The sequence below is a fragment of the Poecile atricapillus genome, chromosome 15 (assembly GCF_030490865.1).
Source record: "Poecile atricapillus isolate bPoeAtr1 chromosome 15, bPoeAtr1.hap1, whole genome shotgun sequence".
Taxonomy (NCBI): domain Eukaryota; kingdom Metazoa; phylum Chordata; class Aves; order Passeriformes; family Paridae; genus Poecile; species Poecile atricapillus.
This window is the reverse complement of record NC_081263.1, coordinates 15337344-15348410: the sequence shown is the minus strand read 5'-3', so window position 1 is coordinate 15348410 and position 11067 is coordinate 15337344. Positions and strand designations below refer to the sequence as shown.

At 53.5% G+C, this 11067-nt stretch overlaps 2 protein-coding genes across 11 annotated transcripts in view; one reads left to right on the top strand and one right to left on the bottom strand.

The window, feature by feature from the left end:
- Nucleotides 1–1884: 1884 nt before the first annotated feature.
- On the top strand, nucleotides 1885–6080 carry LOC131585152 (immunoglobulin superfamily member 1-like). 4 transcript variants are annotated; one of them, XM_058850960.1, is made up of 5 exons: nucleotides 1886–3881; nucleotides 3972–4007; nucleotides 4203–4466; nucleotides 4696–4977; nucleotides 5572–6080. In XM_058850960.1, the coding sequence occupies exons 1-5, from the start codon at nucleotides 3851–3853 to the stop codon at nucleotides 5700–5702; spliced, it is 744 nt and encodes a 247-aa protein (XP_058706943.1). In that variant the 5' UTR covers nucleotides 1886–3850; the 3' UTR covers nucleotides 5703–6080. The 4 variants fall into 4 exon arrangements, with proteins under 4 accessions (XP_058706941.1, XP_058706942.1, XP_058706943.1 ...); XM_058850958.1 differs by having other exon boundaries at nucleotides 1885–3881; nucleotides 3972–4466; XM_058850959.1 differs by having other exon boundaries at nucleotides 1885–4007.
- A 358-nt stretch (nucleotides 6081–6438) lies between these two features.
- The window catches only part of L3MBTL1 (L3MBTL histone methyl-lysine binding protein 1), a 33960-nt gene continuing 29331 nt past the window's right edge, over nucleotides 6439–11067 (bottom strand). For all 7 annotated transcript variants that reach the window (XM_058850949.1, XM_058850950.1, XM_058850951.1 and 4 more), the window contains one exon: nucleotides 6439–10841. In XM_058850949.1, the coding sequence (XP_058706932.1) occupies nucleotides 10707–10841 (135 nt within the window). In that variant the 3' untranslated portion in view covers nucleotides 6439–10706. The remainder of the gene's footprint in view (nucleotides 10842–11067) is intronic.

Sequence of the window (11067 nt, the reverse complement as noted above, 5' to 3'; positions counted from 1 at the left end):
GGAGCAAAGTCTTCATTGTAGTTGTCTCGGGATGTAGCACAGCCAGAACAAACACCGGTGTTCAGAGACAAGGGACAGGGAGGGAGGGATCTAATTAGACATTTATCCTCCAGCATCTCGGCTCTCAGAATTAAGACAAAATTTGAAAAATTGAAACTGAAAATGAAAGGCAAAAATAGGCAGATCATAAGAAAAGGAAGTAGAACCCAAAACAAGTATGACATTTCTTTTTCTCTCTCTTCTGGAAAATGTAGGTTCACTGAAAAACCAACAAAACCTTCTTGTAAGAAAGAATCAGTTCTTATTATTCTGGACTAATCTGAAACAACTCAGGTGGAAAAGATGTTTTCCTGCTGGTATTTTCAAGAAGAATATTTTAGTATTTTAAATTCAAGACAATGCTTTCATCACAGTATTTGAATTAATGCATAAAGTGTGAAAAAGTAACCAAAAAAAGAAGATAAAAACATCATTTACATAAAATATTTTTTAAATTTATTTTTTTTAAAATTCTTCTCATTTGTCTTCTTGAATAGCATTATTTTCCAAGTTTTTGGCTTTTTACCAAAATTCTAAAATTTGTGTGACAGGTAAAAAACCATTTGTAGCTTAGCTTAATGGTTAAAATCTAAAAATGTCTATGGCACAAATTATAGTCAACGTTGCACCATGTCAAATTGTGGGTGTACCTCAGTGAACTGTGGGTTGATGCTGCTTGCCCTGAGCACCTGAATTTGCTGCTTCTCTCCAGCAGAGGCAGGTGTAGAATGATGTGAAGTCTGCTCTGACATTTTTAAAGCCACCTTTCCTGGGAATTCTGCTTCAGACTGGTTCTTGCTGCTCTCTGGCCTCGCCACTGGAGGACACAGCTGCATGCTCATGTAGTGGTGTGTGAACAGACAGGTTCATTTCATGCTTAGCTGGTCTGAAGATGCTTCTGCATGTGTTTACTTCATGATTAAGACCTCCACTGAGAGCCAGGGAGAATCCAGGCAGGAAATGCCAGCCAAGGCCTGCAGGGCTATAGGGAGACATGGACTCAGGTGTTGTGAACATGATGGTCCCACCAATGAGCAGGTCAAAGATCATTGCTGGACTGACTCGGAGCACTGCAACAGTTGCTGGATTTTGTCAGCAGGGCTGGTTTCTTGTGATATTTGCATGGCTTGGAAACAGCTTGTATTTTTTTATTCTTCCTTTTTTTTTTTTCTAGTATGGACATACTTCTGGTCTAGCAAGTGACCTGAGGCTGCAGAATTAAACTGGGGAAGGTAGATGACTGAAAGGAAAATATTATGGAACAATGGTTTCCTTCAGGGCCAAAAAAAGAATAAGCTACTGTTTCAGTTATTTGCACTGTAGCCAGGAGTTTGCCTCCATGATCCTGATGGGTCCCTTCCAAGTCAGCATATTCTGTGATTCTAAGGTGAGAATGCCCAGCGGTAGATATTGATTCCTGGGAATATTGATTCCTGTCAGAGGGTGATATTTCTCTTGCTGATGAGCAAAGATGTGCAGCAGCCTTGTCCTGTAGGCAATGCAGTTGCTGAGGAGCCACCTTTGGGCAATAGAGAGAAGTGTAGCTGTAGCTGAGGGTGAAACCCAGATCACAGGGGAGTTCTTTGGAACTGCTTAAGTGGATATGAGGAAATGTCTCCAGACACCTTTCCATACCCCTTGTAGAAACGCTTACAGTGGTAGGACTCTGACAGTACATTGTAAATTAAAGCTTTTGATCTTTAAGCTCAAATGTGCTTGCAGGGGTACAACAAGGGGCACATGCTGTTGTGCTGTTTGTGGGAGGCCCTGTGTGCCTGTCCAGACCTGTGGGACTGTCTGTGTCTGTGTGTGACCCCACCTGTCCTCTGTGAGCTCCAAAACTCCTTGGGCTCTCTCCCAGGCTGCTCCTAACAGTGGTGATAGAGGGGGAAAGCTCTTTCTATGGTCCCGTGCTCTGGATGTGCACCCAGAGGTTGGTCTTAGGCTGAGGGATGTGAGAAAAGGCTCTGTAGAAGGGAGCAAGGATTCCAATGTGCCCATGGATGGGCCCACAGAGATGCCACCAACACCATCCAGGACAGTGTGAGCAAGGCCAGAGCCACAGAATGGCCAGGGCTTGTTCTTCACTGAGCACAGGTGAGCCCAGAGCAGTTTGGTGTGGCCAGTGGGGGCTGTGGAGATAAATGGACCTGAAAGGAGGCTCTCCAAGGAGCTGCTGATGCCTTCTTGGGGCTACCTAAAAAGAGAGGCCAGACAAAATAAAGGGAATAATAAACAGTTATATTTATTGAAGGACCTTCAGGTACATTTCAGGCAGATGAAGTGCCCCAGGAGCTACACCCAAAATGGACTTTCATGGGTTATCAGACTTTTGTAACTTTTATAAGTTTGGTCCATTTGCATATTGTAATCTTCCAATTACAGCTTCAGCTAATGAAGTAATTAACCCCAAATTTGTACCCACTCACCCACCCCAACAATTCACTTTTGTTTACATTTCTTGGGGTCTGACATAGTGAGGTGTCCTTGATTCCCAGGTCTGGCGAGGAATTGTTTTATCTGACTAAAATGGGAAAGCAGTAGCTAGCAATCTATATGGGGTTTAGGGTTATACACTAAAGAAGTATAGGCTTACAAATATATGAAAAATATAGAAGCTAGAATACTAAGGCATCAGTGCCAAAATTAGCTGAGGCTGGGGGAGGTTAGACAGGAGAGAGGGCCAGAGGAGGTGCCCAGAACAGGAAAAGGCCATAGGGCACCCTGCTGCCAAAACTTCTTGCCCATGGAATATCCAAGGGAAACCATAAAGGTCAGAAGAAAGAAGAAAGAAAAGGGTAGAAAAGGGTCTGGAAGAAGTCCAGCTTTGCCTTTTTCCCCTGATTTACACCCATACAACCCCCACCCCTACCCAGCCCTGAGCCTTCCCTGTTATTCCTGCAGGGCCCAGTTATGGCAGAGCTTGCAGACACAGAGGGGACAGGATGTGCTGCCTGCAGCTCACAGGAGGGCAGGGAGCTACAAACACTGCCACCTTCAGAGAAGGACCCTGGACAAGCTACCCCAGGTCCCACACAGCCAAATTTAGTGCCAGAATCCATTTGTTCCCTTCTCCCACACGCACTTGCCCGGTTTCATTCACCCTTCATTATTGCCAAAGGGAGCTCTGGCTACATCACCCAGAGAAGATGCAGTTGGGGTGCACCTGGCTCCAGGTGTGGGGTGGAAGGGAGCAGCAGTCTGGCGGAAGGACCATTGGCTGCTGCAGTGTGGGACTGGGGGATGTGGATGGATGAGGAGTGGGACCAATCCTGTGGGGTGCACCCAGACCTACAGGAGGGAGGTGTTGCTGTTCCTTCTGCAATGAAAGACTCTGTAGGCCAGGAAGATACAACTGCCCCTGAAAAGGTGAAAAAGGAAGTCAAGTTCATTCCCTCCTATTTCTTTCTGTTGAGCCAGCAAACTTGTGGGCTTGTGGTTGCAAAACAACCCTCTATTTCATAAGGCAGAGAAGAAGCCATTTCCCCATCAAGTGACCGGATCTAAGAAAGAGAAAGAAAAGGCCTGATAGCCTTTCCCCCAAGGCCTGCAGGATCCTAAGTCATCACAGGGGCCCAGCCCTGGGCATGTGACAGGGACATTGTAGTTCGAGTTCAACCATTGCAGCCCTGCAGTCGTGCTGCAGAAACCCAAGCCCTGGGACAGAAGGTGGCTGTGGTGGACAGAAGGTGGTAACGAGGTCGTATCAGGAGCCACAAGAAGCCACCCAGCTGCTCAGTGCCTCTGGTCAAAGCCTTCCTCTGAAGAAGCCCTGCTTGAGCTGAATACAGAGGGAGCCAAGAGGGACGTGATGCTGCCTGTGACCCATGTGCTGGCCTTCGGTGAGTGCCAGAGGCTGTGGGAGCTCCTAGAGGGCGGCAGGAGGTGTCCAGACACTCCACAGCGATGTTACACAGCTGCTTCTCTTGCAGGTGCTTGGCTGGTGGCACAGAGCGAGGTTACACTGAGTGAGTATCTTGAGGAGGTAGATGGGGAGTTTGGACACATTTCTGGGCCCACCCATCTCTCAGGGCTCTTCCACAGCCCCCTGGAACAAAACTCACCCTTATGTGGAGACAGGGCCTGGTGGCAGCCCTGGGTTCACAGCAGGGCAGCTGCTGGGGGCTCCCTGCCTGTCTGGCGGCACCTCTCTCCCTGTGCAGGTGCCCCCACAATCTCCATCTTCCTGAAGCCACCTGGGGTGATCCCACTAGGAGGCTCCACCACCATCTGCTGCATTTGCCAGCACAGCTCTGGGAGCTTCGTGCTGTACAAGGGCAGCCGCCGGCTCCGTACCCAGAGTGGCAGCAGGGCTGAGTTCTCCATCTCTAACGCCACCTCCCAGGACAGCGGTACCTACAACTGCCATTACCTGCAGGGAGGCACTGTGCTGGCTCGAAGTGAGGAACTGGAGGTCTTTGTGGAAGGTGAGAGTGATGCTGTTTCCCCTCTTATGGGGTCACACGCCCGGCACACTAAGATGCCCGCGGCCATTTCCATGATGGGCAGGGTTCTTCCTCCTCTTCCCTGGCTTGGAGAGGTGGGGACCATCTTCACTTCTGCCTGAGCCAGCTGGTGGCTTCACAGAGATGCTGGAGCTCCTGGCACCACATCAAAGCCCTCTGCACCTTCTCATTCCCTCTCCTGTCCCCACAGAGCTCCGTCTCCCCAGACCCCACCTCTCTGTCCTGCCTGGCCACGAGGTGACTGCAGGAGCTGATGTGATGTTCTGCTGCAGCCCCACACACCCCAGCACCGGCTGTTACCTGTACCTGGAGGGGCAGATCCGAGCCCAGCTACTGTCAAGGGAACGAGGTGACTACAACCTCTCCCACGTGCAGAACGGTGACAGCGGCCGCTACAGCTGCCAGTGCTACACCATCAATGCTTCCAGAGAATGGTCTGCTGTCAGCAACACCCTGGACTTGGTGGTGAGAGGTGAGACATCCCCCCAGCCACAATCCTACTCTATGTCCTGGGGGAACTAGAAAAGAGGACTTAGGACAGGAAAGCAGCTCTAAGAGGGGTCCAAGCAGAGGGTTACAGCTTCCTTCAGCTGTGTTTGAGCCTGGCCAGCTCCTCAGAGACCCTGCAGATGATCTAGAGACCCTATAGATACAGGGTTGCTGGGCTGACAGGTCCAAGAGTCAAAGGACACCTCTCCCTGCACCTCCCAACCCCAGGGACAGTCATATATCTTGTCACAGCTCAGTGTCACAATTTCACTGGCAGTGGCATCTGAGGGCCAGCTCCATGTTTCTTCCCTCCTTCCCATCTTTGGTACCACCAAAGGGTGGGGTCACAGGTGAGAGGCTGTGAGTAGGGGATGCTCCAGGGGACAGGGATATGGAATGTGCAGCTGGGTGCCCCCCTTTGCTCCCTATGAACTTCCCTTCGCGTCTCTTTAGCCCAGGATCTCCATGGGGTGTCCCCTTGCCCTGTGTGTCCCCTGGGATCCCCTGCTGCCCCCACGGGAGGGCTGGGATCTCCCGGTGGGTCACTCCCCAGTGACGGTGCCCTGTGTCCCTGCAGATTACACGCTGTGCAACACCGTGCGCCTGGCGCTGGCGGCTGCGCTCCTGCTCCTGCTGCTCCTGCTGCTGCTGCTGGGGCCGCTCACAGCGGGGGCGGCGCGGAGCCACAGCTGGAGGAGCCACAGCTGAAAGAACCACAGCTGGAGGAGCCACAGCTGGAGGAGCCACAGCTGAAAGAACCACAGCTGGAGGAGCCACAGCTGGAGAAGCCACAGCTGAAGGAGCCACAGCTGGAGGAGCCGCAGCTGAAGGAGCCACAGCTGGAGGAACCGCAGCTGGAGGAGCCACAGCTGGAGGAGCCACAGCTGGAGGAGCCACAGCTGGAGGAGCCACAGCTGGAGGAACCACAGCTGGAGGAGCCGCCCGCTCCCCGCAGGCAGCGCTGCCCCGCCGGGCACCGCCCCGGGCAGGCCCTGCCAGCGGCTCCAGCTGCGATAAATAAACCGGCCCTGGCGCCATCCCTGTCCCGGTTCCTGTCCTGGTTCCTGTCCCACTGGCGCCATCCCTGTCCCGGTCCCTGTCCCGGTCCCAGCTGCCTCGGGAGTCTCACAGGGCGGGCGGGCGGTGGAACAGCCAGAAACACGCAGAGGGGCGGGCTGGACACTGACCACTGCACTGACCACTGCACTGACCTCTGCACTGACCACTGCACTGACCTCTGCACTGACCTCTGCACTGACCACTGCACTGACCTCTGCACTGACCTCTGCACTGACCACTGCACTGACCTCTCCCACCATGTAGTGACAGCTCCTGCTACCCCACTGCACAGCGTTTGCTCCCACTGCCCTGCAGCACAGTGACAGCTCCAGCCCTGCAGTGACCGGTCCCACAGCACAGTGACCACTCCTGCTTCACAGGCCTCTGTTGCTCACATTCGTTTATTATTTTAAAACACTGACAAAACACATCACACCATCATCTATATATATAAATTTACTTTTGTACCACTATAAATTTATATATATAGAGCCTTTATATCTCTGTACATTCAGGACACACAGTTCCAGAATAGCTGCACTGGCTACAACAGAAGGATTTTCATTATGAAAACACAGAGAGGAGGCGCCGATATCAAAAACACAGAAAAAAAGAAATTAAGAAAGAGTGCAAAATGAATGAAAGTGCAAAAAAGCTTTTGTTATCATAATCACACTCCCTCCATAATATGGTCCCTATTTCTCCCTCCAAGGACAAGTGAGCCTCAGGCCCTGGAGGGAAAGGCTGGGCTGGAAGAAGGAAGCCAAACTGCAGCCCTCCTGTCTTTCCCTCTCTACATCGAGGAGCTCTCCTGGAGGATGAGGAGCGAAGAACCCCAGTGGCAAAGTCACACCCCTCTCCTGGCTCCCTCCTCCAACACCCTCATTGCACCACGGGCCCAGATGTGCCCCTGCAGGCAGCAGCTGCCCTAAGCCCCCAGCCCTCCTACACCATTTGGAGGGTGCTTTTCTCTTCTGAAAGTGCTTGTGATCGCCATGGAAAGCAGCGGAGGAAGTCGAGGGCAGGCGGCTGTGCTCTGGTGGGCAGGCACAGCCACACTCCCTGCTGAGCTCCAGGCTGGCTGCTCTCCTGGAAATGGAGACCTTGGCTTGCACTGTCCCAGTGCTGCCCATTTCCACGAGGAGGAGGACACAGTTTCCCAAGAGGCTCCAACTGCCCCCACACACCCAGAGTCAGGCACAGACCAGCCCCCCCAGAAGACACCCCATAGCTGAGGCTGGAGCATGCAGTGGGACTTCCCCAGCTAAGCCCTGCCAACACCAGCTGCAGGGGCAGGAATGGCAGAAACAGGGACCTGGGGACCTCCACTCAGAAAAACATTCGACTTGAAGAATTCTTCATTGACTTAGAAATGCTGGCTGCAGTCACATCTCTCAGAAAGGCCCAGAGGGGAACTTGTGGGCCAGACCCAGCCCACTGTCCTCTCTGGCTCTTAGTGACACGGCAGTGAATGTCCCTGTGAGGAATATGGTCAGGCAACAGGGGAAGGACAGAAAACTTTGGTGCTTCTGCCTTGGTCACAGCTGTCTTTGACAGTCCCTGAGGGAGGACTCCCACTCAGTGCTCTGTGGGGATGAAGGACCTACCAAGGCCAGGGGTGCAGCAAACCTTCCTTCTCTTGCCCTCCCTGCTGGGACCAGGGACAACTGCTCACAGAGGACACATCACATGAGACCCTGGTATGGGTGTCTGCTGCCTCCACAGCCCCAGAGACCCCCACCCTAAAACAGCAACACACCAACAGCAGGGGAATGGTGTCAGGGTACTCCCACAATCACCCATCCACACGTACACAACGCTTTGGGTTTGGTTTTAAAGGACACAGAAGGTTGTAAGTTTTAACAGTAAATAGCCCTTGACCACCTACAAACCCTGTAACTCCCTCACCCAGACAAATCCAGCAGCTTTGTACCCCAACAGGTACATCAGCCTGAGAGGCTGAGGAAGTGATGCTCAATTCAGCAGGCGTGTGACACAGCCTCCCATCACCCTTCCAGTGGCACTGCTGCTCCCAGCACAGAGCTCAGACCCAGTGGGGAGCTGGGCTCCAGCTCTGCAGCCAGACCCCCAGACGAGGGGGCAGCACCCCAGCAGTCCGGTCCAGGTCACGTCTGTGTTTAAGAGGGAGGTGAGGAGAGCGCAGGGCGGGCGCTGCCTGGCTGGCAGCGTGGGGATGCACCTCTGCCTGTGTGGCTGGTGTCCAGGCAGAGCACGGCTTGGCTGCACCCAACAGCAGAGCAAGAGCCAGTGGTGCTGCTTGTACCCAGCCCTGGGGGGCAGCCAGGGCTTGGCTCATGGCTCCTCTTCCCCTTCAGCAGGATCTTCTGAGCTCCTCGCCACCTCTGCTCTCCCAGCCAGCCCTGTGAGACACAAGGCTCTCCCTCCTTCACAGTAGTTTCAGATCTGATGCCTGGGCAGCAGCTCCTCTCCCAGCACCCTGGGACGGTGCTCAGTCCCTTCCCCAACAGGAGGAACGACTTCACACATGGGAATACAGCAGATGAGAACAGGATGCTTTCCTAAGATGGGTCCTTGCCAGCTCAAGGGCTGTGTCCAGTGTGAGGGAGCCTTTTCATTCCAGATCACACCTGGAAAAGTCTCAGCACCATTCACAGCCTGGGCTGAAAGTCCCAGGGCTCCTCCTCTTCTCCCCCAGCATACAGTGGCCCAGAAAGAGACTCTCCATCAGCTGAAGAGACCAACTTCCACACCACTTCCTGCAGATGAAGGGTGGCTCAGGCAGTGACTCTGGGACCCAGGGACACAGCTCCCAGTCTCTCTCTCCACAGCTGGCCAAGCTGCAGTGCTTGAAGAGATACAAGGACATAAAAAGGGAAAGGAGGGGGAAAGCTGCCTAAATCAAACCCAAGCAATGACAAAACAAAGACATGGACAAGTTGCAAGTCCTGCGTGAAGAGCAAGCAGCAGATGTTTCAAGAGCAGGTCAGACATGACCCCAAATATTCAATAATAGATTCAAAATGCTACATTTCCATGGGAAGCCTCAAACAGGTTGACCCAGATGTGACAGTGGCTCCCAAGGCAGCGCTACTCCAGGACACATTGCTGGTGCACTTGCTCACATCTCTGCACCCCTGTCTTTGGGCAGTGGGAAAGGGAGGAAATTTTTTTATTACTGGAATGTCATTGTTGGGAATGGCAAAGGAAGTGGACCTGGGACTGGGTCCCTGGGCAGGTGGCTGTCCTCCAGCACTGCACAGCCACCCCCTGCTGCAACAGCTCCCACATCAGGCATGCAGGGTGATGGACCATGGAGAGCAGTGTGGGGACTGCCAGGAGGCACAGGGGCTTATCAGAAACTGCTGGGACTCTGCCAGGACCCCCAGGAATGTTGGTTTTTCTGGCTCTGCAGCTCTTTGGTCCCTTCTCCATTACAAGGGACAACGTTACAAGAGCATTCCCAAACTGCCTGTGACCCTGTTGGAAAGGTGCTATCTTCTGAAAAGGACAGAAACAAAGCAACTAAGTGCTGGATTTCTTTTAGCTCTGCAGGTAAGGGATCCAGGGACAGCAGAAGATCCTGCTCTTCAGACAGCAAAACCTGGATGCCTTGTGAGGGCAAAGAGGGGGGAGAAGGCAGCTTGGCAGAATCGACTCAGCCAACTCAGGAATGCCATCAGAAGCAACTGTGGATCAGCCTGTTGGAGCAATGGATGCTTCTTGTCCTTGGCAGCTCTCTCCATCTAAAGAAGGCCTTGCTCCTAAAACAAGGACCAAAGAGGGCCCAACTTCCTTTGTAGATGACTCTTGAATAGGTGCAATCCAAGCATCCTTTCTCCCAGAGAAGTGCTGGACAAAACAGTCTGAAACTCAAGAAGAAAAAGAGCCTTTTCTGCACCCAGCCAGCCCTGGCCTGGCAGGGCTCTGGGGCTGCTGCATTCCAGGAAAAAAGGAATAAAGCACAGGCGCTGGTCATGGGCAGAGCAGCAGCCAGGAGAGCTGCTCACTGAAGGGACAAGAGGTGGCCACTGGTTTTCAGTGCAGTGCAGGGGCAAAGCAGTCATCACCCAGCCTTATAAAGGGAAAGTCAAAAGAATTCAGAGAAAAAGGCAAAATGAGCAGAAACTCCTCAAGAACGTCCCTTGAACGTCCCTTGGAAACGGTGTTAGCACAAGTACCCCCAGAGGATCACAGAGAGGGAAAAACCCCAAATCTCCCCCAGCTGCTGAGCAAAGGCAAGAGCAGCCTTTAAGCAGGTATGAGCATGGATGCAGGCAGTCAGTCCCTTCCCCTGCCTGGGTGACTGGAGTAGGTGCCAGCCCCCCACGGTGACACCCTGCACAGTGCTCCCCTGGCCCTCAGCACGCCCTACCCAGGGCAGGCACAGCAGGACGTGGGGGGAACTGTGGCACTAAGATGGGGCAGGGCCACGTCCACGCTCCTTCCCTGCAACCACCCCCGAGGCCTGGGGCCAGCCTGGGCCCAGCGCTGCAGAAGGGCAGCACGGAAGGAAGAGGATGGGAGATGGATTGGTGGGAGAGTGGAGATGTGGCATCCGGGAGGACACGAGCAGGACGTGACAAGCTGCGGTCGGCTGGGGGAATCTCTGTCCCGACCAGACAGTTTGGCAGCACCAGTGATGAGGGACTGTCCCCGTTGGGCCAAGAGAAGTCACTTCAAGGTGTCATCAGCATTCTTGAACATGAGGATGGCATTGTAGATCTTGAGTGCCGGGCCCAGCTTGACACTCATAATCTTGACGATGTCAGCCTGCGTCAGCAAGAGGAACGCCTCGCCATCGATCATCTGGGGAGGAGAGCAGGGACAAAGGCACTCACTGCAAACCTGGGCTGGCATTCCTGGGGACAGCCAGCACCAGCATGACCTGGGCAGAAGCCACAGGTGACCCCAGGGAGCAGGGCAGGGGCCACCTACAGCACTCCCACACTGCCCAGGGGAAACCCCAGCTGGCAGCTCATGTGCCCAGGAACAGGGCAGAGGGGGAGAAGCCCTTCCAGGGGCCATGCCAGGA